The following is a 25,000-nucleotide window of genomic DNA, read 5'->3' as shown; positions in this document are numbered from 1 at the left end:
CGCAGAGACAAGGGGGGGGGAGGAAGAGGAGGAGGGGGAGTGGCTGTGGGCAAATGCCTGCAACACCCAGTTTCCACAAGGCACGCGTACTCAACGTGCACCAGCACACACACACACACACACACACACACACACACACACACACACACACACACACACACACACACACACACACACACACACACACACCACTCTCCTCGGCCTGAAAGGGCTTCCCCTGTGTGGCCGATGAATCAACGAGGGGTGGGCGGCTGAACAATAGAGCTACACAATGGGAGGCCGGTTGAGGGCAGCTGCAGTGTGAGGGCTGGTGCTATTACGGCCCGGGGCAGCAATGGAGAACACCTGGCCACAGAGCACCACAGTCACTCTCCTCTCTTTGTCTGGGGCATGGGGGGGTGAGGGGTGGGGGGGGGGGGTGAAAGAAACAGAAAGAAAAGACCAGGGCTGGCTGACAGACTGGCACGGCCTTTAAGAGAGTGCAAGAGGAAAGAGGAGAGTGTGGCCGGGCTGAAAAGGGGGGAAAAAAAAGGACAAGTGTGTGTGTGGGGGGGCGAGAGACATCAAAAAGTTTTATGTCCCAATGAGGAAGAGGAGGGGAGCTGTTCCTCATTGTTGCAGCACACTTAGGGCAGATGACTCGGAAGCACAAATCTTTGCCCGTTCTGTCACGTCCAGGTTATTATGACACCTAAAAGTACTATAATAATATGCACACATGCATTGCATAATTCACAAAAAACAAATGTCTGGATGTCCATAAAGGTCTGAGCAAAGGTTTGTGCGGATTGTAGAATAAATGCGCATCAATGTTTTCATTAATGTTGCAAAGCTTAGCAGCAAAAGGGATCATGATCTACTTATGTACATCAGCTCCAGAACTAAGCCAGAAAACAAACCCGTCAATGAATGAACATTAGCTGATTAGTCCATGAATTAATTACAGTTTCAGTCATTTGTGGAGCAAAACTGTTAAATATTCAGTTTAATATTCATTTAGCCAGATTGAGGTTAAACATCTAGAGCAATTTATCTCGGCAACAAGACGTTGACGTGTCATCTAAAGCGACAAAAAGGCGTCTGTTCAACTCACTGAATAAAATCAGAGTTCTCTCAGCTCAGTGGCTCAACAGGAAAGCAACTGCCTGATTAAATAAGAATGTGGTCTGAGTCAGCTTTGCCCCGAAAGATAAGGCCGATGAGGGGGAGACACAACAGCTGACCAACTGCACGGTATCTGCACACACACACACACACACACACACACACACACACACACACACACACACACACACACACAGAAGAGCACTCTGTTGACCATCTGTCCTGACAAACAGGTGTATGTGCTGCTTCCCAACAACAACTGCAGCAGCAGCAGCAGCAGGATGATCGTTTTTCTCTCTGGAGACAGATGAATGCACACAAAACAAACCGAAGCTGTTGGGTTCAATAGCAGAGAAAGAGCAATTATGAGAGAGCAATACATTCTTCGCAGCTCTATTGCTCCAACTAATGGTTATTTCTCACTGTTGATTACTTTCCTTAATTAATCTTTTAATTCTCTAAAACATAAAAACAGTGAAAACTGTGAAAAGACTCAAAGAGACTTCTTAAAACTGCTCACCCAACAGTCCAAAACGCAAATCAAAATCAATTAACTATCATTTAAAACAACATCTGTTGCAGATCAACGAGGTTTTGCAGCATTAGACTCATCTGACAGGTGAAAACAAACACTGGAAATGATTTGCATGTACAATGTGACCCAGGTCTAGAAGGAGACCCCCTCGCCCTCGTGACTTCTCTGACCCGTCCACTGAAAAAACTCCTCAAAACAGCCAGTACAGATTAAGTTAGGACGTTATGACGAAGCCTTTGTGTAGAGCTGAAAACAGCCACTGCTGCAGCTCTTAAACCACCCAGATCTTTAAAAAACACAATGAAATGAAGAGTTTTTATCTTCTCTGGCTCATAAAACTATGAGCAAAAGAGCTCTTTGTAAGAAAGACAGAAGTGAGGGGGGGTTAGTCCACGCTTGAAGTTTAGAGTCAGGGAGGATGCACAGAAGTTGAAAAGAGAAGATGGAATAAAAAGACAGCTGCTGGGGCTCGTGCTCACATCACCCCCTTCCCTGACTGGACTGCTACCGTTATGATCCTCGGGGAGCCACCACCGACCATTGAGTAACAAAGACACAGCTGTCAGAGAGAGAGACAGGACACACAGATGAACACTAGACAGGTGGGTGGGGAGGAGGAAAGGGGTCTACAGTGCTCCTTTATGAATCCAGCAGAGAACTAGAGGGAGCGTGTATATTGATCAGGCCTCTTTCACTCCAGAGCACACTCATTATGTCTCCTCTGCTTTGAAAACCTTATAAAACATATGATTTTGATCATCAAGCATCCCCGTGATCTGCCTGTTGAACTATATTATGGATGTTTGGGGAGCGCGCGCAGCGGCGTGCACGGTCACTGCAAAACCCGACACCGTCACGACCTCCCTGCAGCTTTCACCCACAGCAACCTGCGGCTCCTCTCGCTAACAAGTCGCGCTCACTGGACGCTGCACACGGTACTCACCCGGTCACCTGGAGCCGCGCGGTTTACCTCGGTGGTGAAATGAGCAAAATCTTCACCATCACATACTGGCGCCGCGAAAAAACATCCGGCTGGATATGCAGCGTGACCCACAGCCAAAGTGCGTCAAGTCACGGAGAGTAGCGGGTAGGCTTCCGGTGTAGCCCGTTTTTCAGAATAAAAGCAAAAATACCGGGGTTTTTTTAAGCGAAAAAAGATGTCAGTTTACCCTGTTTCCGGACATTTTATTCACATTGACCTTAAACCTCCCTTGTAATACATTTCCTATTTGGACACATACAGCGTGTCTCTAATAAAGTTAAACATTTTACAATCCATTTCTTTGCGTAAAGAGGAAACTATGTTGGGAAGTATCGAGGCAAGCTTTACTAACGTGGGATGGGCCGTGAGGTGCGCAATGGCGCCCTCTTGTGGTTGAAATATATAACGCATTGTACATTTAAATTAAGATTTGAATGGAGGATGTGAGCAGATTACTGTTATATGTATGTATTTAATTATAAAGACCTTCTGGCATTTAAATAGTTTGAAAGGTTTTCCTTATAGGAAGTTTTATAAGTCTTTACTTTCCCTTTACACTCATACTGAAGCATGTATTATAATAAATAAGTATGCGGTGGGAACCTTAAGAAGTTTTATGGTAGTTTAATTAATGTCTGATGGCAGGCAAATATACTGTATCATTTTTACTCCACTACATCTATAAGACAATATGAGTTTACATGCAAAACACATGCTTTACATATTTAACCTAGAAGAAACCTGACTTACTGTATATGACCTCTTATACAAGAGAGACCTGGGCAATATGGCAGCCTGGAGTAGTTAACTCATTTTAATATACAACAAAATTGCATGCAGCAGAAACAGAAAGTACCCCGGAGGCATAAAGACAAGAGTCTGACTATTTAAAACAGTTAAACTCTTCATGAAACGTGTGAATGTGGCTTTTTCATGCCTGTTAAGTTCAAATTAAGCTGAACTATCTATTAAAAAGAATGACACCACACTGTAAATTACTTCTGATTTTATTCAATGGAAAAAAAAAAGACCTTCAGGAAAATACAGTAATTCCCATAGTACACACAGAGAGGACATAAATTAGAGAGGCATGGCAGAGAGAGACGCTTGAGGGGGGACATGTCACCTGGGTGGTAGAAAACATTTGATCCACGCTGCCACACAGCCAGGGGCACACTGTGCACACTATGCAGGATGTAGAGGAGTCAGTGAAATCACACTCGACACTTGTGTAATTCATAACGTGAGCAAAAGTTGGTTATTCCTGTACACAAACGTCTAAATGATAGTACAAAAAGGGAAGAATACAAAATACAAAACGGGGGAAAAACTGCCCTCAAAATAAACCATAAATATTCATATCGATGCACATTGGTTTAACAAAACAATTGCTTCTGTAAACATTTTCAACATAAGGTGTGCATTACAATTTAAAAACCACTGCAGTCGCATACTTATCTGAAGGATTACATAATAAAAATTGCAGAAACAAGACTAAAAACTAAGTCAGAGTTAAAAAATATGCCGCTTAGTCCACGCCGTCTGAAGTGGTTTTGTAACACTGCGATTAGAACGTGACTTTCTTTGCTTTTCACAGATGATCAGGACAGTGAAAGCATCTCATTCCCATGTTCTGCAGCTCTCAGCAGGTCCCACCTTGGACAGTGAAGGCACCACTTTTACCGAGAGCAGGGTCAAAGAGTTGAAGTTTAGGCAGGAGGAGGGGGTGGGGGGGTGAAAGTCCCGTAATATAGTTTTCTCATTCACACAAACACACAGCTGCAGGATGGACTCTATATTTTAACAGTGGTTATGAGGATGTCTAACATCAAGTGACGAAGGCTTTCCTCGTCATTCGGGTTAAAAGAGGATGAGAGGAAGAACAGTGGAACTAAGTGAATTCCATTTTGGGATGGAAGAATGATCCAGTTAAAAGTATTTGCCTCTTCAATCCAGACTGGACCGAGAAAACAAACTAATCGCCTGTCTGAAGCCCAAAATGGCAAAAAAGAAAAAGAAAAGAGGTCCAATATTGAGTCACATGGCTGATTCAGACTCAAGTGTTCCTACAGTACATGAAGATTCCAAACTTCACTGTTAACTCGTCAAAACCTGCAGAGGATTTTGAGCAGCTGTAATCAGCTGGAGACGCTTTTAAGGCGACCGTTTAGCTACACGTTAAGCTAAAGTCTCCTTTAAAATACAGCTGGATGATCGTCGATGTGAAATTCAAACGTGGTGCAGACGGAGGACAGTCAGCCGATCCCGATTTCTTCCCCACTCGTGGCGTGTGATGTTCAAAGCTTCTTCTCAGGATCTATGCACCTTCACTCCCTTACAGTCACTTCTGCCCACTGGCCTCAATGCTACCTTAATGGCCGCCTGCTAATTCTGATTCTAATTCACAGTTTATCCTAGCCCTACTTACGACTGACGTTAAAAAGGGGAAAATCCACCTGGAATAGCGCGTCTCACATTTCTGGGTCCATTCGCGGTTTTGGTTGCTAGTTGTCAGATTTCCAGTCGATGTGAAAATGAGCAACAGACAAAGCCGGTTGACCAGAGAAGCGAATCGCAATTTGGAAAGCCGTAAAAAAAGCATCGGCTTGATGATAAATAGGGTGAATCTTTCCTTTAAAACTCATCTAGGGGTGTGTCCTAAATGCCTTATGCTTTATTTATGTGCAGCAAGTCACACACAAAATATACAGTGTATGGGGGGAAAAAAGCTAAATTTTGTCGATAACACCAAAGCAACATGCTGTCATAAACAGGGCAACTTCTGTCCGACATAGCCTACAATACGTGAGGCAATGTGGTCGAGATAGTGTCTGTAAAACCTGGGAGAGTCTGAAGCCTACAAGGTAGATGTAGTTAGTATGTACACGCTGATATCCAGTACCCTGTATTTAATGGATATATCAAGAAGGTCCCTTAAAAAAATCTTCACTTTAAGGAAGAGAAGGCAAAAAAAGTGAAGATACAGAGGCAGATTTACATGTCAAGCGTTTATCTATGTGGCGGTGAACTCGTGTTAAATGGCATGCTTGACGTGGAAATCTACCGTGGTGGGAATAGAGAGTTAATTTCACCTGAACGGGACCCCGGACTAAACTACAGCTACATACGGCCGCACTCGAGGTGCGGCACATAAAGTATTCGCCTTCTTTGATACAGTGACAGCCGCGTTTAGCCTCTAATCGTCCCTTCAGTCATTCACATGCTCAGTGTTTCCTCCATTCACACACATACACGATGCAAAGTTCTACTATGACACATAAAGATTTACCATCAACAGGCAACAGATCCCGCGTCCCGCAGAGGAGGAGGAGGGGATCGGCTCAAAGGTTGGGTGAGAGGGGGGGAAAACCCGGAGGCTTGGAGGGGGGGTGGGGGTGGGGTGGGGGGGTTTCCGTTGTCGTAATATAGTTTACTAGTACACTCAGTGGACACTAACAGAACGCACCTCCTCGTCCCCCAAACACACACCCGTCCCTAGATTCTTTTTCATGATTACAGTCCAATCCGTTGTTTGTTTCGCCCGAGCGGCTGAGAGGAAGCCGCTCCCTCCATCGAGGCGCTCGAGTCTTCGTCGTCGTCGTCGGTCGTAGTCACAATCGTCATCTGTTGGTCACTGCTTTGGGTGTGGTCGCGTCGTGTTGGCCGGTGGGGGGTGGGGAGGACGTCGCCTACCAGCTCATGAGGGACGTGCGTCCCAGGGTCATGAAGTACACCTGGCTGGCACCTCCGGCGCGCACGGAGGCGAAGAAGACCTGACGGACGAAGGCAAACGTGTAAGCCGGAACATTTGATAGTAACAAAACAGAAAACAGCAGGAAAGAGTTGTGTTCCCACCTTGTCATTCCTCTCACAGAGGAACTTGAGCCTCTGGGCTCTCTTGTGCATGAAGACGCCGTCCAGGTGGCCCGTCTCCACTGAGCGGATCTCTATGGCCTTCTCACCCCAGCCCATGATCTGGTTTGACCTAATGTAGGCTGCTCACACACACAGAGGGAGAGAACAGAAGGGGACGACAAGTGATTAATTAGACACTACTTCCCTAGAAAACAGAGCCGTTTAGTAGAATACCGTCTCGGTATTTCTTTAATGGCCCCACTTACCCACTGAAGTCGGCATTTCTCCCCACTGCAGCACCACGTCCTTGGTGATGCGCCCGTAGGTGTTGACGTAGACGCCCTCGTCCTCGTAACACACCAGCAGCTCGATGCCGTCAGTGTTGGGCAAGATGATGATGGCGTGGCACTGAATGCTGGTCTGGATCTAAAAAGGGAGGAATAAACGAGGAAGAGTTAGGCGAGTGAAGAGCATGGAAAACAAAAAAAAATATTGATATCAGACCGCGCTAAGCGCTCACATGTGTGGGCAGGTAGATGTCGTAGACGGCGCCGGAGTCCACATCCACAGCATGGAAGCCTGAACACGAGCCATAGATCACCTTTAACCTCTGACCCTCCTCCACCGTCAGGTCAACCAGCAGAGGCTTGTGTACCAGGTCACCAAAAGACTAAAGGCAGACCGTGGAGAGATACGTTAGTCGGGTAAACATGCGTCTTCGTGGGGGTGTAACCACTCTTGCAGAATGACGACGCTTACCTTAAAGGCCATGAATTTGTGGTAGGGTTTGGGAGCCCAGGCGTACACCTCCACAGCATTCTTCAAGGCCAGCACCAAGAACTTAATCCTCTCATATTTCACTGGAATGAAAAGGGAGTCATTCGTGAGTTATAGTATTGCTTAAAGTCGGGGTTATCGACACATCTTGGTCCGTTTTAACCCTTTTTTTGGTTGTATTTGAGGTTCAGGACTCTTTGGAGACGTACCGACATTGTAGTGGACGCAACCCTCCAGGTCGCCCACATTAACCCAACCCTGCTTCTTCTCCACCTCAGGGTCGTTGTGCAAAATCTTGTTTCTCAGCCACGACAGGTAGTACACTCGCAGCTTGTTCTTTTTACCTGCAGGAGGTGGAGTTGGATGAGAGAAAAGAAATGTCACAAACTACACGATGTGGACCGCGTGTAAACTGAAGGTATATAGCCATCAGTGTTGCAAGTGAACAATGACATCGATTCGTTTTCAGAGGTGAGCCAGCGTGTGGCGTTCAAGTCCAAAAAATATAACCACCATTATTCCGATTGAATCAAAAACCAATATCTGCGTTCAGTAGGCCGAAGGCAGCACATGTGTCGTACCCGATATAGTGACCAGGACGTTGAGTCCCTCCAGGACGTCCATCTGCTGGATGCGTCTCCTGTTGATCAGAGGGTAGACCTTCCCCTGACCGCTCCGGTCCAGCAGCATCAGACCGCTCTCCGTTCCCACCAGCAGGTTCACTCCTGGAACAATGAAAACACCCATAGTTAGCAGCACTTTGACGGAGAGCGGGATAATTAGGTTTAACGAGCGACCACCATGACTCCCTCACTGAAGGAAGCACACTTACCCCAGAGCGCAGCACACAGGATCTCAGAGTTGAACCTCTTCTTGTACTTGCGAATCTCTGGCGTGTCGCTCGGCGGGCGCGTGTTGACCGGGTTGACGTTGACCACCGAGCCTTTGCGGGACGGGTCGGATCTCAGCGGGTCTGCAAGCCGTCCGTCTGGCCCGAACGCTGCTGGAGGGAGGAGGGGGGAGGGAGGAGGGGGGGGCACATAGAGGTCAGTCTGGATGCCGTTGTGTATTTAAACTGTTATTGAACAACCTGGTGCCTGGCTTGAACACACGGTGCCGTGTCTGTTCATCCTCAGCCTTGCATAACACTGCACTGTGTGGAACTCGACTCATCACTTCAGCGCAGATGTTTCAACATAATTTCCTTATCAGTGCGGAAAAAATGTTGGGGGAGAAGCTATTGCTCATAAAAATAAACTCCCTCAAGGGGAACTGACGCGGAGTAGGTTCAACAGTTTTTAATTACTGAGCTGCCATGAACACATTCGCTACCTACCCATGTTGTTGAGGGAGCTGCCGCTGGACGGAGAGATCTGGAGAAGACGAGGGTCGATGAAGGGAGTGAAGGACGAGGAGGACTTGTGTTTGGACATGGAGTTGCTCTCCGACTGGGACTAAAATGAGATTTAAAGACATTTAGAAAACGTTCAACGTGTAGCTGCATAGAAAGCAAGCAAACTGTATTTAATCATTAAAGTAATTTTAGGATGGATATATAGAGAGAGATCAGGAAGTTAACAGAATCAGAGATAAGGTCCTTGGTCCAAAAATGATTGTTACACTGATTTGTAATTTATAAAACTGTGGCTGTTTAACTGGCAACAGGCCTTGAGTTACATTTCTACCTCTCAGAGCTTAACTGTCAATCAAACTCCATTTTTGTGACACAAACAACTGAGAATACATAGTTTGGCACTGCAAATCAAATGGAGAAAGAAAAAGATGACGTGCAGTTATGTTAGTTGTTTTAAAGCCAACGAGGACAGTTTGAAGGAGGGAAAACAACATGTGCGACAAGAAGAAACGATCCACACGCTGCTGTGAAGTGTTAGGGGAGAGAGAGCGGCTGCTGTTAAAGCACAGAGGAAGATCGTAATCCCGCCACCAGATGTGCGTGTCGTTAGCAACGCATGTGTCACACCGCGAAAAGAGGCGGTAATCTATGATAGTAAACATTCAAAATCAATGTGATTCCTTCTCTGTATGTAGGTCAATACATATTTAAAAATCTAAATATATAGCCCCATTTCACCCCTACCATCACACCAGGCATGCCATCACCCAACACTGCTAGGACTACTCAAAGTGGTCAATGTGCTGCAAAGAGACGCTTGTTGTTTCCTCAATGCCGTGACCATGCTCTACCACCAGGAGGCACCAGTGTTAGCAGCGATGCAGTGAATTGCAGGAGGGGAAGGAGGTTGAAGAGCGGGAGGTGTCAGCCAAGCCAGAAGGGGGCAGAGGAGAGCCAGAGTGAAGGCAGGAGGGACACAGAGGGGGTCCGGCAGCGTGGAGGGCCGGAGAGGCTTCGACACAACAATCAAGGACTGGACGGCGAGGTGTTGCACAGGCTTTGAGATGGAGAATCGTTTGCTGCAGAGGTAAATATTACCCAATCCTGCACAAAGTAACTAGAAAAAAAAGAGCATTTGCTCATAATTTATTGTACCTAGCTTCACATCCAAGGAGAGGACGGTCATTTAAGAACTTACAATGAAACACTTCTCTATAATAGCGTTGGAGCAGTAGCTCCTCTGTCATTTTGGACAGAAACTAGACGGAACAAACAAATGCAACTGCCATTTGAGTAAATCTGCTTTGCTGCATGTCGAAGCCTGCACCACCCTGCCACAGTCCATTCCTCAGTCGTGTGTCTCGCTGATGTGAGGGTGACATACCTCTATGGCAGTGAGCTCGTCCAGGGGGATCTGTGGGGACATGGCAGGACTGGCATAGCTAGATGACGAGGGGAAGGAGGAAGAGGAGGAGGAGGAGGAGGAGGAGGAAGGGATGGTGGTGGAAGAGGACGGGGAGTGATGGCTCTGCTGGATAAGGTCTGGTAGGTGGTGTATGCGGCCGGCAAAGCCGTTTTTCTCGGCGAGGCCGTGGCTGGGGGTTTGGGGCTGGCCGTGGACGTGACCGAGGCCAGCCGAGGAAGAGGAGGAGAGATTGACCAACTGCTTTATGTCAACGGTGCTCTGGAAGCAAGAACAGGCACACTTGGGCTCGAGCAAAGCAGCTGGTGAGACGCACGTTTGGCTGCTAGTCTGCCGCTTCGTATCGATGATTTACTATTCGTTCGACTCGTCTTTGGAGACCATCGCTGCTGCGCGTGTCGCGTTAAATGCAATCTACAACAATCTGAGGTATTAGATCTGTAAATGTGAAATGAGAAGCAGCAAGTATGTAATGACTAAAACATACAAAAAGGCATGGTAATACACAGTAACACAGAAGAAATGGTGGAGAATGTGTGGATAAACACCGACACTGGACAAAGAAAGATGAAAATGACATTTCTAACTATACACAGAGCAGAATGAGCCTTTAACTGTTAAGCTAAGAAGTAGATATTCTCATTTTTCCCCCTTCTTACCTGTCTGATGACCAGGGTGCCATCCTTGGAGGGCGTGTTGGCCTGGTCGCTCTCAGAGTCTTCCAGCAGCATGGTCTTAGCCGACTCCGTCTCCCCGTTACTCATCCTCCTGCGGAAGCCATGGGAATATCTGACGTCCGTAACCAGACCGGTGTTAACACTCATGCAGAAAAGCCATGCAGCACTTGAGAAGTGACTGAAAAGATGAATGCAACAGACAGTAAGGACAGCGGGCCGACAACACGTCATCGCAGCTCTACCCACCCAGCCCTGGAGTCCTCAGCTCCCGAGGTGGACTCCTCTCCCGCCTCCTGGTCCACCTCCTCGTCGTCTTCCTCGTCGGTGGTGCCCGACTCCTCGCTCGAGGAGGAATAGTCGGTGACCTTGTGGGGGGGCCTCACGTCGTCTACCGCACGAAGCTCCTTGGCCAGAGCTGTCAGATCCTAAGAGGGACAGTAAGGAAGTCATGAGACCGATATCTTGGCGAAACTCAGGTTGTCCAGTAAATCAGATCATAGTTTTTCAACCGTTTTTCTCGTTGCACCCTCTAAAGTGCACGTCTTGTAACCACGTCGCCCTCAGCTTGTTCCTTGCCGACTCTTAATAATGACGTCTTGTAAGGTCAGTGACAAGCAAGAAGAGGGAGGAGGGACACTTCCCAGGCATGCTCAACATTTTATCCAACAACAAAGCAAGGTGAAAGATTAGGAGCAACCCCGGGAGTTACAAGGGAACAGGAGGAATGTGGTCGCATTCAAATGTCGTCGCATTCAAATCCAGGCTGGGGGGGGGGGAAGAGAGAGAGAGAGCTGCAGCGGAGGGTTAACCCTTCTTGCGCCGCGTGTCGACGACAAGCGATAACAGTGAGGAAGAACTGTGCAGGCACGGGGACAGACGCCAGCAGAAGGCAAACAAGTCACAGGCACAAAGCACAGTATCCAGTGAGGTAGGACTTATTGCATTAATCCTCATAAAGGGGGAAAACAGCTCTTTTATCACAGACCGGTATCACATAATGCAATGAAGAGGGCAATGGTGCAAGCATAGCATAGGTGTGATTATGTAATCTCGTTTAATAGGCTTACCGCATCACCCTAAGAGGTTCCCCAACAATCACGAACCATCGGAGTCATGAGCAGTTGAATAATTAAAGTAGTGGAAAATAGAGAAGAACACAAAACAGTTTTTCACCTATTCAGCATCAAACAAGTTCAACCAGCACTTTAGCAACAGTGGACTTACAGCTGGTCGAGTTGGCCTGGCGAGGTTCTTTTCATCTTGTTTTTTGGGAACATTTTCAGGCCGCTGGAGAGGCGATCCTTCAGATTTGGAGGAAGCTTTGAGGGAACAAAAGGAGGTTGAGTTAGTGAGGGGAAACAGAGAGCTGGCTCTCAAACTATCTTTAATTGCCTGTATTCAAAAAAAGCAGAAAACGTACTGAAGCGTGAGCAGATAGCACAGTAACGAGCGAGAATGGTGTTATTAGTTCGTGAAATGTGGCCGAGTACAGTACCAGGGGACTCACAGCGTGGTCGGAAGCGGTCACCAGGACTGGCCTGGGAGCTGGAGTTGGAGGAGCCGGAGGAGCTGCCGCTGCCTGGCCGAGGCTGCAGCTTCTCCACTCGGTCCCACAGCGGCCGCTGCTCCACGTTACTGTCACAGAGAACAACGCCGCATGAACAAGCACGAGCTCCTATAATACTCCTAAAAAGGTTTAAATGTGTGCAACTGCCTCTCAAGTTCACAAACCAACCCTGGGGTCTCTTCACTTACCCTCCGGCGCTCCTCGGTCCACCCTGGTTGCCGGGCTGTGACGGCAGAGGGGACTCTCGGCGCGACAGTACCGGAGACCTGGATGTTGTCCTTACTGGGACCTGGAGGAAACAGATTCAAAAGGTCCTCATATAGTGGCAGGTTTGCATGTGACAAGATAACAGTGTACATGCAATTTCTTAGGTATGAAAAAAAGAAAACTTATATGAGAATTTAAAATCACCAAAACAAGATTTGAATGTAAAAAAAAAAAGAAGATGACAGAAACCAGAGAAGAGCAACATCCACCATAATTGCATAAATGTATGGACATCATCTCTGACAACTGAGCGCTCAGATAAACAACTGAGCGCTGGACAGAGGACCCCCCCTCCCCCCCCACACTGTTGCTTATTGATATATTAAATCATTACTGAATGTGCAAAGTTATTTCGAGGGTTAGAAATACTACGTTTCCTGGAACTGCTTGTATTTCACAACGGTGTTCAATGTTGATGTTGAGACTGAACACATCGAGGCAAACACAAACAGACGGCATGATGAGTGAAGTGAATGAGGGAGTCAAGGGCAGGAAAGGGGAGGGGAGGGGAGGAAGGGGGGCCCTCATCGGCTCCTTACCTTGGGAGGTACCTCCTCGCCGCCGGCCTGGTGTTCGGCCCTAGTAGGAGCCTGAGGGTGGTGGAGGGGAGGTTGGGGGTCAGTGCGTGCGGGCGATGGGTGGTGATGGTGGGGGTCCTGGGAACGCAGGTGGAGTTGTGAAAAGTTAGATGTCACCCCGCTGGGCTCACTGAAGGACTGGGAGCGAGAGACCACGGGCGGAGGAGGAGGAGGAGGAGGAGGAGGAGGAGAAGGAGAGGGAGCGGCGCTGTTGCTGCTTTTTAGAGCAGCCAGGTGGGACCACTGGACCTTTTAGGGGGTGAGGGAGGAGGAAGGACAAGAGGAGGAGGAGGAGGAGGAGGAGGAGGAGGAGGAGGAGGAGGAGGAGGAGCAGGAGGAGGAGGTGAAACAAGCAGACAACACAGTGAGACATGAGGGAAGATGTGTGTGGTTTTGAACATACATGTGCCAAGATAAATAGCCTACACATGCAGACAACGCACAACACGACACGATGATGTGATTCACTGTCTGGGCTTTGGGTTGATGCGACGGCTTTAATGAGTTCAACATTTCGTGAAATGTGTTTATTTAGTTGGAGAAGATCGCTATCACGATCATGTCGGTAAATATGAAGCTTAAAACCACAACTAGTTGTTGTTCAATCCACCCGTTTTCAGTCTTTATGCTAAGCTAACCTGCTGCTGGAGGTTGCTTAATATTTGCAAATTCTTTCCGTTTCATTGCGGATTACGCACGATGCCCCCAACTGTTTCCGCGTAGAAGGAAGATAAACACACTTCACTGCCCTTCTGCCCAGAAACGGACCCCGCCGTTGCTTCGCTGACTCACAAAACCGTGCGAGCGCACAAACTCAGCAGTGAGGGGAGGAAGAGAGCGTCAGGAAGGAGAGAGGAATAGGCGAGGGCGGGGGAGTTACCTGAGGCTCCATGGGCCGGTGCATGGCGGAGGCCTCGGCGGAGGAGCTGCCATTGGAGAACGGTTCAGAGGAGCGGGGAGGCAGAGGGGGCTGCTTGGGAGGAGGGGCAATCTGAGGGGAGCCCTGAATGTTCTTGCGGTACCGCTCGTCGGCCTGGGATGAGGGAATCGTACAGGACAGAGATGGAATGAGGGTGAGGGGAAATATTTCAAAGGTTGACAAAACATAATGAAAATCAAGCAGAAGGGAAACACTTCTTAAGTTTAAAATAACAGTGGAAAAATGCTTCCCGTTTTCTAATATTACCGTCTCTTAAGAGTCTTTTGTCATACACAGAAACCTTCATCCTTGACAAACAACATCTGGTGACATCAAACATGCTTGAAGCCCATTCGAGGCAGCAGTACAGACACAGGTATATGTGCGCAGACAGAGGTGGAGACAGGACTCTTTGGAACAAATACTTCCTTATAATTATGTTTGCATGATAAATAGAGGGGAAAAAAACTCCTTGTTAATGACGGAACAGCTCTGTTGATGACGGGAGACACTGCGTGGGTGTCCGGCATGTTAGTCTGGGCCTCAGCCATCCACATGCAAACGGCCCTGATCCACACACATCGAGAGACAAAACAGCTTTTGTTGAAGAATTTCACAGGTGGCCACCCAAGATCAAGAGAAATTCCTAAAACCTGTTGTTCTGTATTGTTCTGAGGGGAAAAAAAAAAAACTCCATGAGAGAAGGATGAAAGGAGTCCTTGAACTCAAATGACGGTAGATAAAAGTGAAAAATAAAAACCTAAAAGCTGTAAGCGTGAAATCAATCATCTTTGTCTTTATGGGGAAACGAAAAAAACAATTATTTGAAAATGGAGCCCAAAAGATTTTAATGGAAGTGAAAATTGAATCTTGCATAATTTTTCCTACTAATTGATTATTTCTCTTTCTCTTGCTCTGCCTGCTTCAAGTGAAAACAAAGACAAAAATATTTCAGACATCCTGACGGTTTTAGTAGTCAAGGAGACGAGCGAGTGAGAGCGAGTGCCAAGAGAGAGAGAGAGGAAGAGAACAGCTCTGTTTTATTCAGGACATAAAAAGGCTGGTTGCTGCCAGCCTTTGGGTTTCTATTCTCCATAGTAACCCCCACTTGTTGCATTCAAAAGGTCTGGCTGAGAGGGCCAATTAGCTATTGCTTTGGAATGGAACGCCACTGCATCCAAAACACAAAGAGTCAATTAAATGTAACTATTTGGGCTAAAGAAAAGCATTTTTTGCTGCTCGCACCACCTCTATTATTATGGTCGCTGAGGCTGTGTGAGGATAAGCAAGAAGAAGCTGGAAAGAGCAGGCAGCGGGGTAGGCAGAGCCAACGAGGAGGTTCACCTCTCTGATAGGCTGAGGAGGAGGACTGACGGGCTCTGCGGGCCTATCGGGCTCCAAACTTTCTGCCCGGGGAGGTTCAGAGTCAGTGGGGGTTTCAGTCAGAGGGGGGCTGGGGGAGTTTGAGAGCTGGCTGGGACAGGTTTCATCAGAGTCAGTCTTCTCTGGCGCTGCTGCCTGGCACTTAGGGCTGTCTGAGGGGGCTCTGGAGGAAGCGGCACTTTCAAGGACCTGAGCCTGAGGGGTTGCGGCGAGGGGGGGCAGGGTGGAGGTCTGTGGAGGTGTGCTATGGTCTGAGGGGAGTTTGGTCTTGTCGCCAGGCGGCTGTTTGGGTTCGTGCTGGAGCGACAGCAGGTAGGCCTGCTCCTGCTGCAGCCGCTTATGGAGTCGCTCGGCCTTGCGCTGCTCCTCGAGCTCCCGCCACTTGAACTCCTATCGCAGAGTGTGGGGTTGATTTAAGGTGGTGAGAAGAGACGGGAGAGCTGGCAGCCTGCGGCGGCCTCACAAACTGACTAAAAACAAGTGCCATCCGTTATACGCCCAGTACTTTGGCAGCATTTGTTACTGCATTCACTAGTTTAATCCTTATTACAAGGAGAATACACGGTGCAGACCGAAAGAAATAGAATCTAATATAATACAAAAAACATTTTGATGATCGAGAGATTAATCTAAATAGTCAACTAGCAATACACCTGAAATCAGATATTCAGGGGTCAATTGCAGCGGTTTGCTGAACTGAACTTGTTCCTGTAAAATACTTGTTCACTGCAGCGGGCAGCATGTGGTGTGTGTGTGTGTGTGTGTGTGTGTGTGTGTGACTGACCAGCAGCATGGCCTGTTCACGGAGCAGCTGCTCCTGCAGCATCTCCAGGTGTCTCTGCTCCTCCTCCAGCTGACGTCTGATGTAGTCCTGTCAATCAAAGAAAAGGAAAGCAGCCAGTGTGGTTAGCGGAAATACAATGTCCACCTTTAGGTCCAGTAAGTGGTCTCTTATCAGACTTTCTCACCGCAAATATCGAAGCCAGCAGTCAACATCTAATTTGTCTTATTCTCACTGGTGATGTGGCAGCTGTGCCACCTTAAAAACACATCCTCTGAATCAGCTGCTGACTGCACGAGGATCTACGGAGGTTGTTGTTTTTTTCCTTTCTTTCACCACGACTAGCAAATCTTGGTGTGCCAGAGCCCATAGCGAGGCCTCACTTGATGCATTCATTGAAGACGTTCTACGTAAAAAAACCTTTTGAAGCTGACCTGTTCACGATCGTTCCTCCTCTTCTCGTCATCAGCCCGCCGGCGCTCGTCCTCTTCTTTACGTCTACGATCCATTTCTTCGATACGCCTCTTGTCCTCTTGCTCGCGGCGACGCTGCTCGCGCTCCTGCTGCCTCCTCATCTCCCGTTCACGGCGCTGTTGCTGTGGGGGGGGGGCAGAAGACAAAGAAATGTCAAAATTTCTCACATTTCTTCCCAAAAACACGATTTCCGGCAGCCAGATCAGCCTCATCTCTTCGGAGCTCGATTCATCCTACCTCCTCCAGCCGCCTCCTCTGCTCCTTCTGTTGCTCAATGCGTTTCTGCCTCTCGGCCAGTAGTTGGCGCTTGTACTCCTCCTGCTCCCGGAGCTGCTGCTCCTGGAGGAGCTGCTGGCGACGGAGCGCCTCCGATCGCTCCTTGTTCTCCTGCTGCAGGCGGATGAAGTCGCGGCGCAGCGTGGACTCACCTGGCACATTGACAATGGAGCTGGACGACGGGAGGAATCCGGACATAGCGGTTAGATTAGAGAGACGCAGGGTTTGGATCGTCATGCCTTCCAATAACTACTTTTTAAGCATACCTGGGCTCTCCCTCCTGCTCGGGAGGATCCTCTTCCTCCTCCTCACTGCCACTGTACTCGTACTCCGTCTCATCTGTACACGATAAAATGAACACGTAAGAATCACATCCAGAAACTGGCTTTAGAAACGCATGATCTATTACCAGATTATACTGTCGCATTTCTGTGAACAGGGTGGAGACAAAAGAGAGACAGACGCACCTTTCTCTCCCCTCTTCTTCTTGGTACGGTCGATGTGGTCTTTGAGCTGGATGCGGACTTGCCTCTCGTTGGGCTGGTCTCGGATGAAGGGGTGCTTCAGCAGCTGGTCTGTCGGGGGGCGCTGCGTGTAGTTCTTCACCAGACAGCCCTCGATGAAGCTGAAAAACTTTTTGGACCTGTGGGGATTGTGGAGAAAGAGCAACAATTCAACAGGGAGCATCGACGGAGAGCGTAGAGCACATCCAAGGATACTGAGCTCTGCAAACAAGCTCCGATTACAAATTACCCATCAGGCCTTGCAACACTCCCTCGCTTTATGTCTTGCAAACACAACAGCCTGTGGTTTTCTCAGTGTGAATTGAGGTTTACACATGTGGACAGGCAGCATCAAACCTTTCATCGCACATATACCATGAAAGCTGTGACGTACGGGGCGCAGTACAATTACATTATCATCACCATCGCACCTGCTGCCATTAAAAGGTGGGTCAAACAACAGCAAAACAACCTTTTATACTATTTGTATTATTTAATGCAAGATAGGATCCATAATAGTGCAGAGGCCGAGCCACGACATCACGACTGATGTTAAAAATAGGAACTATATCATCTTAGCTCTAGTGCCAAAAAAAAAAAAAAAAAAGAAGTCTTTTCTGCAGTGCGTCCGGAGCAGCGCTGCAGTGCGTGCCAAGAGAGGCAGGTGTACCACAGATGTTAGACTCAGCAGCAGAGCACAGAGGAAAAGGCCAATTTAAGCCTCTGTGGCACAATAAAGGGACCAAGAAGGAAATCTATATATAACAAAGTCCTGTGTCATGATTTATTAGAGTTAAAAAAGGATTGGACGGGGTAGAAATGCACAAAGAACATCCTCTCTGGGTGGTACTCACCATTTTTTAGACTTGAGCCTGGGCGGAGGGTTTCTTGGAATGAGGAAGAGCGCACGCATTGGGTGCATGTCACAAAGTGCTGGAAGAAGACGCACGCATACAGAGCATCAATATGAATTCAAGAGACTGAAACGGCGCAAAAAAAACAAAACGTAATATTAACAAAAACTGGCACTCACGTGGCGCTCCTTCAGCCATTTCTATAGCTGTGATTCCACAAGACCACAGATCACTCTGCGGGAAAAGACGGCGGCCGTTAATCGCAGGAAGCGCACAGACGAATCAAGGTGCGACGCATCTTTAACACAATTACATGTCAACTTTTGAGCGGTGGCTCTTACTCTGTAATCATATGTAGCGTCTGGGTTCTCGTCACAAGCGATGACCTCAGGGGCCATCCAATAAGGGGTCCCGATGAAGGTGTTTCTCCTCCCCACGGTCCGATCGAGCTGAGCACTGACGCCAAAGTCGACTAGAGAGAGAGAAGAGAGTCCACGGTCAACGAGGCGCTGTGCACCTCGGACACCGATCCGAGGAAAAAGTTAGGGGGGGGGGGGGGAGCCTGTGCTGCCACTCACCTAGTTTGACTTCGGCGTTCTCCGTCAACAGGACGTTCTGGCCCTTGATGTCGCGGTGGATGACGTGGTGGGCATGTAGGTGGGCCAGACCCTGAGGAGGAGGAGGAGGAGGAGGAGAAACACAGGACATGAGTGACTGTGAGAGAGGAGAGGAGACAAGGAGAGAGGAGAGGAGAGGAGAGGGAACTCACCCTAAGGATCTCTCTGGAGATGTAGCCGATCCAGTCCTCCTTCAGCTGGTTCCCCTTGGTGTTCTTCACCAGGTCTGTGATGGAACCAGCTCCACAGAACTCCATCACCAACTAGAAACAGGCACGAATCACCAGAGGATAAGCTTGTGGTATTTGAGGAACAATAATACGTTTATTACATGACTCTTTGGGATCAGAAAGCTTAGGATAGCTGAAACGGGAAAGTTGGTGGATGAAATAATCATGGCAGCTACATATTTCTCATACTTCTTAGTCAACCGTAATATCTTGAGTGGATTTGAGGACTTACCCATAGCTGGTCATCGTGTCCCGGGGGGCTCTTCTTAATGAAAGCACCGTAGTAGGTGGCTATGTTTCTGTGGTGGGAATACTTCTTCAGCATATTGATCTCCAGTTTAATTTCCTCCTCTTCATCCTAGACACACACACACACACACACACACACACACACACACACACACACACACACACACACACATATGTTACAGAGGTATAAACAGACAAGAGGGTGTTTGTCCGTCCACTGGAAACTCTTTAATAAAACAATAATTACCGTGGCCTTAAATCATCATTTGGCCTTGAGTGACATTTCATTTCAGATGAATTCACTTCCATACTTAGGGTCATAGCAAGTGTCACGCTGTGTGACGACGCCCCGGTTTTATTTCAGCCTGGCCTCATTCATCTTTCGGCTGGGACTCGGCTACGCAACAGTGCAGAAGCGGTCGTCCGTCTACTGCCAAATGATTCCTTTGTTTAGGGATTAATGATGCATGAGTGAGTCTAATAGCGAGCTGATGAGTACAGTAGCCATTATAGGTAATCCCAAGTGAAACAAAACAAACTAAATATACATTAGATCGTTGGCTAATCCCGGACAGTTATCCATTAGCATCAGGCAGACATTCTCCTGAATAAAGTTGCTTAGGAAAACACTGTAAATATCATGCATAATTTGTGATCACTTAATGGAAGAGTATTAAATCAGCAGGAAATGGGTGCTTTTAAAACATCTGATACAACCTAAAAAACAGACACGAGAATGACACAAAGACCACAGAACACCAAAGGGAAAAGCTAATTCATCTGTTTTAATGCAGCGTTTACAGCCTCTGTTGGAAGTGGCCTTTAGCAGAAGACACTGTCCAGCATCACAGCTTGATAAAAAAAAAAAAAGGTCAACTAGCTGCAGTGCTAACTCCCTGCTTGCACCCAGTAGCAACTTGACAATGATTAACAGCGACACACTAATTGAACACATGCTGGGGTCGGCCCGCGAGCGCTTTGCTTTAAGGTTACATGGCCTCTCCTATAGAAAGTACAGTGGGAGGAGGGGGGAGGGGGGAGGAGGAGGGGGGGGGGGGGGGGGGGAAGAGAAACCACAGCCTTATCACTGCAGACTGTGCCTCTTTTGTACTAATAGTGATTTTATTAATTATCACCAGGCTGCACAGCTGCTACACTATGGTGGAAATAAGAGAACTGTGATGCTATGTGTGCGCATTGCTACACCGTGCAGGCATCACCTACAGCAAAATGGCAGTTGGCTGCCTGTGCAGGCGGCCATACTGCTGCTGCATGACTCGTTTGAGTTGACGTAAGCCTTTCTGTTGTGCGCAACCCCCCCCCCTTCTCTCTGCCGTGCAGCTGTTGGATTATCACGCTGCCGACTGCGAAGTCCTCGCTGCCACAAGTCCCAGGCTGAGGGGAAAGACTGACACAATCATTCGGAGATGTGTGTTTGTCAAACAACAGCACGGCGATTTAGAGGGGAAACAACGTCTTAATGTACAATCCACAAACGACAGAGTGTAGTACTATGAAGATACACGAATATTATTAAAAAAAAAACTGTTTTCTTTCAGTAGGGGACTGTGTGGGATTTTCATGGTTGAGCACATGAAAGAAAATCTGTTTTCATGTCATTTCCAACATTACAAATCAGTTTAATACAATCCAGAAAGACGAAAACAACGTGATGTTGCAACACAAGAACAAAGCCCCGATCTAGACAACTCCATACCAGGATGATTGCAAATGCTTTTAGATCATATGAAGTAGATAGGCGTCCATTTTTAGCTTCGGGGCTGTGAGGCAGCACAGGAAGAGCAGTTGAGGAGTGTTTGGATTTGAGAATGTGGGTCAGAGTGACACTGGACAGGCCAGCGTGGCTGTGGATGAGCTCTACAGCCGGGACGGAGGAGAGAGAGCAACCCGGCCTCACTAAACCACAAGGAAAGATGATCAGGGAACCGTTAGAAGATGAGGATTAAGATAAAGTCCAAAACCTGCTACTTCCTGGTAAGGAGTGCCCATGAGGGTTAGGTCCGCGACCAACAATTGTTTCACAGTCACACTGACTTAACTATCCCAGAGGACTACCTTAAAGTCAGCTTTACCGGGTTAATGCTGGAGACACCATGAATCACTCAAACTGAGTCCAGGTTATGAGAATATGGCTTAAGCTCAAGCTGTCGAGGACGCAGGTAAGTGAAACAGGTTACGCCTCGCCGTGCACCTGCTTCATGACAAAACAACGCTGTCTATAAGTCACTACACGTCTAGGAGGCACACCTACAGCGGCGACCTGTCACACAGAGCAGGAAACGGTTGAGCAATATTCTCTCCGCACCGGTTACACACGATAATGGGTAAAGGTGTCACTCGTGACTCAGCGTGACGTCGGCTAACGTGAGGAGCGGCAGCAGGCAAGTCGGGGCACACGGGCCTCCAGCAGCCAGATCAGCCTCATCTGATCTGGCTGGGCCTCTATCAGGGTTCTGTGGATCACAGAGCCAGTGCATGCGAGGCACTCGATAGCGTTAAATGCGTCCTTATAAGGGTAGTGATGCGTGGGTGAAATCGAGCTGATGACTTTAGACTTTGCTCCTGGATGCCGCAAGTGCAACTCATTCAGCAGAATTCCCCAGCAAAGCCTGTTATCGGTGCAGTGTGTGTGTGTGTGTGTGTGGTATCATTACACTTCCTCCATCATTATCATGTCCGTGTGGGCGGTTGGCCCTGCTGGCCTTCACTGCTACTCTGAAACCGTCTGCTTTGTGTCTCTGCATATGTGGCTGTGCGGTTGTGTGCGTTCTCTCATCTGCAGACGGGACCTCCCACGGCTGAGGGCAGCCTGCTGGCCACCAAATGACGCACTTCACTCAATAAGCATCCTGTTGCCTCTACCCCACCCCTGCTGCTCATTATGGGGGGGGAGGACTCATTACAGAGCTCAAAAACACGTAGACGTCAGATTCGATGGAATGTCCACTGATTTAAATATTAACCAGACGATAAAGCTCAAATACATCCAAGTTCTTTGTCCTACTTTAGTTCATTTCCCAGGGAGAACGTCATGACTGTAACTATAAATGTCGAAGCCGAAACATTATCACGTTCAGCCTTACCTCTGTGACGTCCATGACTTTGATGGCAGCCAGCTGTCCAGTCTTGACGTGTCGTCCCTGTGAAGAGGCAAAAAAAAAACGAGGTGAGCGTCCACTCGTCGTACTCTTATTATCGAGTGGGCGACGATCAGTGAACTACAGACGTGTGTGACGGACAGAATATCAACTCAAAACACAATGCGAATTGACACATTTGTAGAGACGTGGAACAAATTACTTAAATGTTGCCGTTGCTGCTTTGACATCGGCGCCAGGCCCCATGAGACTCGTCACAGTGTCATCTTGATGTCAAATCCTAATAATTGATTAATCCATTTTTTTCCAGTACAAATGCCAGACATTTAGTGGTTTCAGCTTCTAAAATGTGATCCGTTTCATGTCCCTGTAATTTGAGTATCTTTGGGTTTTGGGCTGCAATCAATCAACTGAAAACAACTTGTTCCCATCAGAGATTACAATCTCAAGACTGATACATCCCACGGTATAAATAAACCTACTATATACAGTACAAACCGCAGATGAGCATATTATTCCCAAGCTATATAGTCCCAACATTCCCAGACTCCTCTGCTCTCCTAACACCCCACTGCCACTCCTTACATAAACAAAGGACCGAAATAGAGGCCTCTGTCCGACCCCTCCCTCCCGCCCCCCAACCCAGAGAGGAGATAAAACACGGGACATTTTTGGGAGCTGGCCCAGTCGGGTATTCCCCTTCTGGCTCTTTAGGAGCTCACTGCAGCGATAGCGCCGCTGAGCCTCTGCTGCTCACTGCAGTGTGGGAGGGAGGCAAACATCCACGGACCTCATGCACGGTTACAGGTTAAGTAAATGCACGTTCAGACACCCCCGTCAACAACACCAGCATCATCTTAGCCGGTGCATTCCACAGTCAATTGAAACTGTATGGATTATGACAATAAAAGCCATGCAGGCTTAGGGCCCTCTCTTTTCACTGGGCAGGATGGGGGGGGGGGGGGGGGGGGGGGGGGATGAGAGGGACACTTTACAATGCCTTTAATCCTCTCCACTTTGATCCCAGGGGTCACCACCACAAAAAAAAAAAAAAAAAACAGTATGGCCGCCAGCTCCCCGTGTTCTAGCTGCTAGCGCTGATGAGTCCTGCTTTACCGGGTCCACTGGTCACAGGTGTTACTCGGTAGTCAACTTCATCTCAGCGCCTTAAAAGCACTTCTATTGTTAATTTGGAGGATGGATTGCAAATTCTAAGCGAAATGTAAGTGCATTAATCCCCATATTGTTCGCACCTACAATCCCGTAAGCAGAGTCAACAGTGACTCTCTTCTGACAGGAATGATTGTGGTTTAACGCCCTCTAACCGGGTGTGAACTCGGCACCTGCAGAGGTTAAAATGGGTTCAATATCAGACGACTGCAAAGAGGTCGGCAATTAAAGAATCAAGACGTCAATTGTGTCCCGGCAACCCTCCTCTGTTAGCCTGACAGCTCGCTCTGAATCGAATACTTTTCTGAGACAAAGCTTGCTTTGATCCGAGGATACAGTCACAGAGAGGCCATCCAGATAGCTGTGGGATACAGCCAACGCCACAACAATGCCTCTTTTTGGCCGTTAATATACTAAAGCTGTTCATTCTCACAGTCTCACAGCTGATAAATGTGCGTAACACTATGACAGCCTCAGAGAGATGTCTGTTTACGTTGGCTTTATTGATGATTTAAAGACATGTGGTTTGGAAGTGACACCGGGAGGTTTAGGATCCGAATGTGCTGTGATTCCTTCCCTGTGAGCCTGAAGAATTTATGGTCATATAAAGCCAAACATCTCTGAGCTTGTGGGTGGAGATAGTGTTATGTAGGCCACAAGGTAATTGCATTTTGATACCACAAAACAACTGGGTTGGTTGCACAACATTAGCATGCGAGCGCTGAGATGAGCTTCTTGACGAGCTTAATCTCCTTATTTCATCCATCCGTTGTCCTTGGAACGAGGAATCTGAGCAAGTACTTTGGGGATGACACTAAACTGCATCACTACAAATTTTAAGATTTTTGGAAAGTTGTATTAGGAGAATGGATGCTGCCAGATCTGCTCAATAGATCTTACAAATCTGCTATTACCGAGCTTATTCTAAGAGGGACTGGCGAGCAAAATAATGGGGCTGCAAAGTCAAGAGATTCAGCATATTTCTCATCCGTAAATTGTAAATTAAGCATTTTTAAAGCTACAGCTATGGCTATATATTATCGCTATGACGATTATTTTTATTATCCATTAATTTGCAGGATATTAAGCAGCTGTAACTAAGTGATGTTTCGCATTTTAGCATGAAACGCCACATAAATGACAAAGTCTTGCAGGCCGATACAAATTAACAAATCCAATAGTGTGTCCAATTTCAAAAAATATTTTTGTAATGCAATTCAAAATAGTCACTTATTGGCTGAGATAACAGTCGTATCTGTGATTAGCTACAATCAGTGATGACAGCATCATGAATACTGGATTTTTG

General features: G+C 47.6%; 2 protein-coding genes across 5 annotated transcripts in view; both read right to left on the bottom strand.

Moving 5' to 3' along the window:
• LOC137879146 (probable ribonuclease ZC3H12C) overlaps positions 1-2,672 on the bottom strand; it is a 12,867-nt gene extending 10,195 nt beyond the window's left edge. Inside the window, exon 1 of the mRNA XM_068719751.1 lies at positions 2,583-2,672. The gene's annotated coding sequence lies outside the window, so the exon portion shown is untranslated. The remainder of the gene's footprint in view (positions 1-2,582) is intronic.
• A 938-nt stretch (positions 2,673-3,610) lies between these two features.
• LOC137879145 (mitogen-activated protein kinase kinase kinase kinase 4-like) overlaps positions 3,611-25,000 on the bottom strand; it is a 27,493-nt gene continuing 6,103 nt past the window's right edge. Inside the window, exons 3-32 of one of the 4 annotated variants that reach the window (XM_068719749.1) lie at positions 22,510-22,566; positions 19,389-19,514; positions 19,079-19,189; positions 18,888-18,978; positions 18,651-18,781; positions 18,489-18,543; positions 18,310-18,388; positions 17,420-17,595; positions 17,219-17,291; positions 16,914-17,124; positions 16,637-16,798; positions 16,206-16,292; positions 15,383-15,811; positions 14,000-14,152; positions 13,081-13,368; positions 12,463-12,563; positions 12,203-12,342; positions 11,932-12,026; positions 10,954-11,132; positions 10,690-10,819; positions 9,992-10,291; positions 8,590-8,707; positions 8,086-8,256; positions 7,835-7,978; positions 7,463-7,597; positions 7,236-7,336; positions 6,997-7,146; positions 6,743-6,902; positions 6,477-6,616; positions 3,611-6,394 (exon numbers count right to left, since the gene is read on the bottom strand). In XM_068719749.1, the coding sequence (XP_068575850.1) occupies positions 6,311-6,394; positions 6,477-6,616; positions 6,743-6,902; positions 6,997-7,146; positions 7,236-7,336; positions 7,463-7,597; positions 7,835-7,978; positions 8,086-8,256; positions 8,590-8,707; positions 9,992-10,291; positions 10,690-10,819; positions 10,954-11,132; positions 11,932-12,026; positions 12,203-12,342; positions 12,463-12,563; positions 13,081-13,368; positions 14,000-14,152; positions 15,383-15,811; positions 16,206-16,292; positions 16,637-16,798; positions 16,914-17,124; positions 17,219-17,291; positions 17,420-17,595; positions 18,310-18,388; positions 18,489-18,543; positions 18,651-18,781; positions 18,888-18,978; positions 19,079-19,189; positions 19,389-19,514; positions 22,510-22,566 (4,377 nt within the window). In that variant the 3' untranslated portion in view covers positions 3,611-6,310. The remainder of the gene's footprint in view (positions 6,395-6,476; positions 6,617-6,742; positions 6,903-6,996; positions 7,147-7,235; positions 7,337-7,462; positions 7,598-7,834; positions 7,979-8,085; positions 8,257-8,589; positions 8,708-9,991; positions 10,292-10,689; positions 10,820-10,953; positions 11,133-11,931; positions 12,027-12,202; positions 12,343-12,462; positions 12,564-13,080; positions 13,369-13,999; positions 14,153-15,382; positions 15,812-16,205; positions 16,293-16,636; positions 16,799-16,913; positions 17,125-17,218; positions 17,292-17,419; positions 17,596-18,309; positions 18,389-18,488; positions 18,544-18,650; positions 18,782-18,887; positions 18,979-19,078; positions 19,190-19,388; positions 19,515-22,509; positions 22,567-25,000) is intronic. The other 3 variants (XM_068719747.1, XM_068719748.1, XM_068719750.1) reach the window with 3 other exon arrangements.

The sequence above is a fragment of the Cebidichthys violaceus genome, unplaced genomic scaffold (assembly GCF_023349555.1).
Source record: "Cebidichthys violaceus isolate CVI_PGR_0920_01 unplaced genomic scaffold, fCebVio1.0.p SCAF_24, whole genome shotgun sequence".
In the NCBI taxonomy this organism is placed as follows: Eukaryota; Metazoa; Chordata; class Actinopteri; order Perciformes; family Stichaeidae; genus Cebidichthys; species Cebidichthys violaceus.
This window is presented reverse-complemented; position numbering and strand designations above follow the sequence as displayed.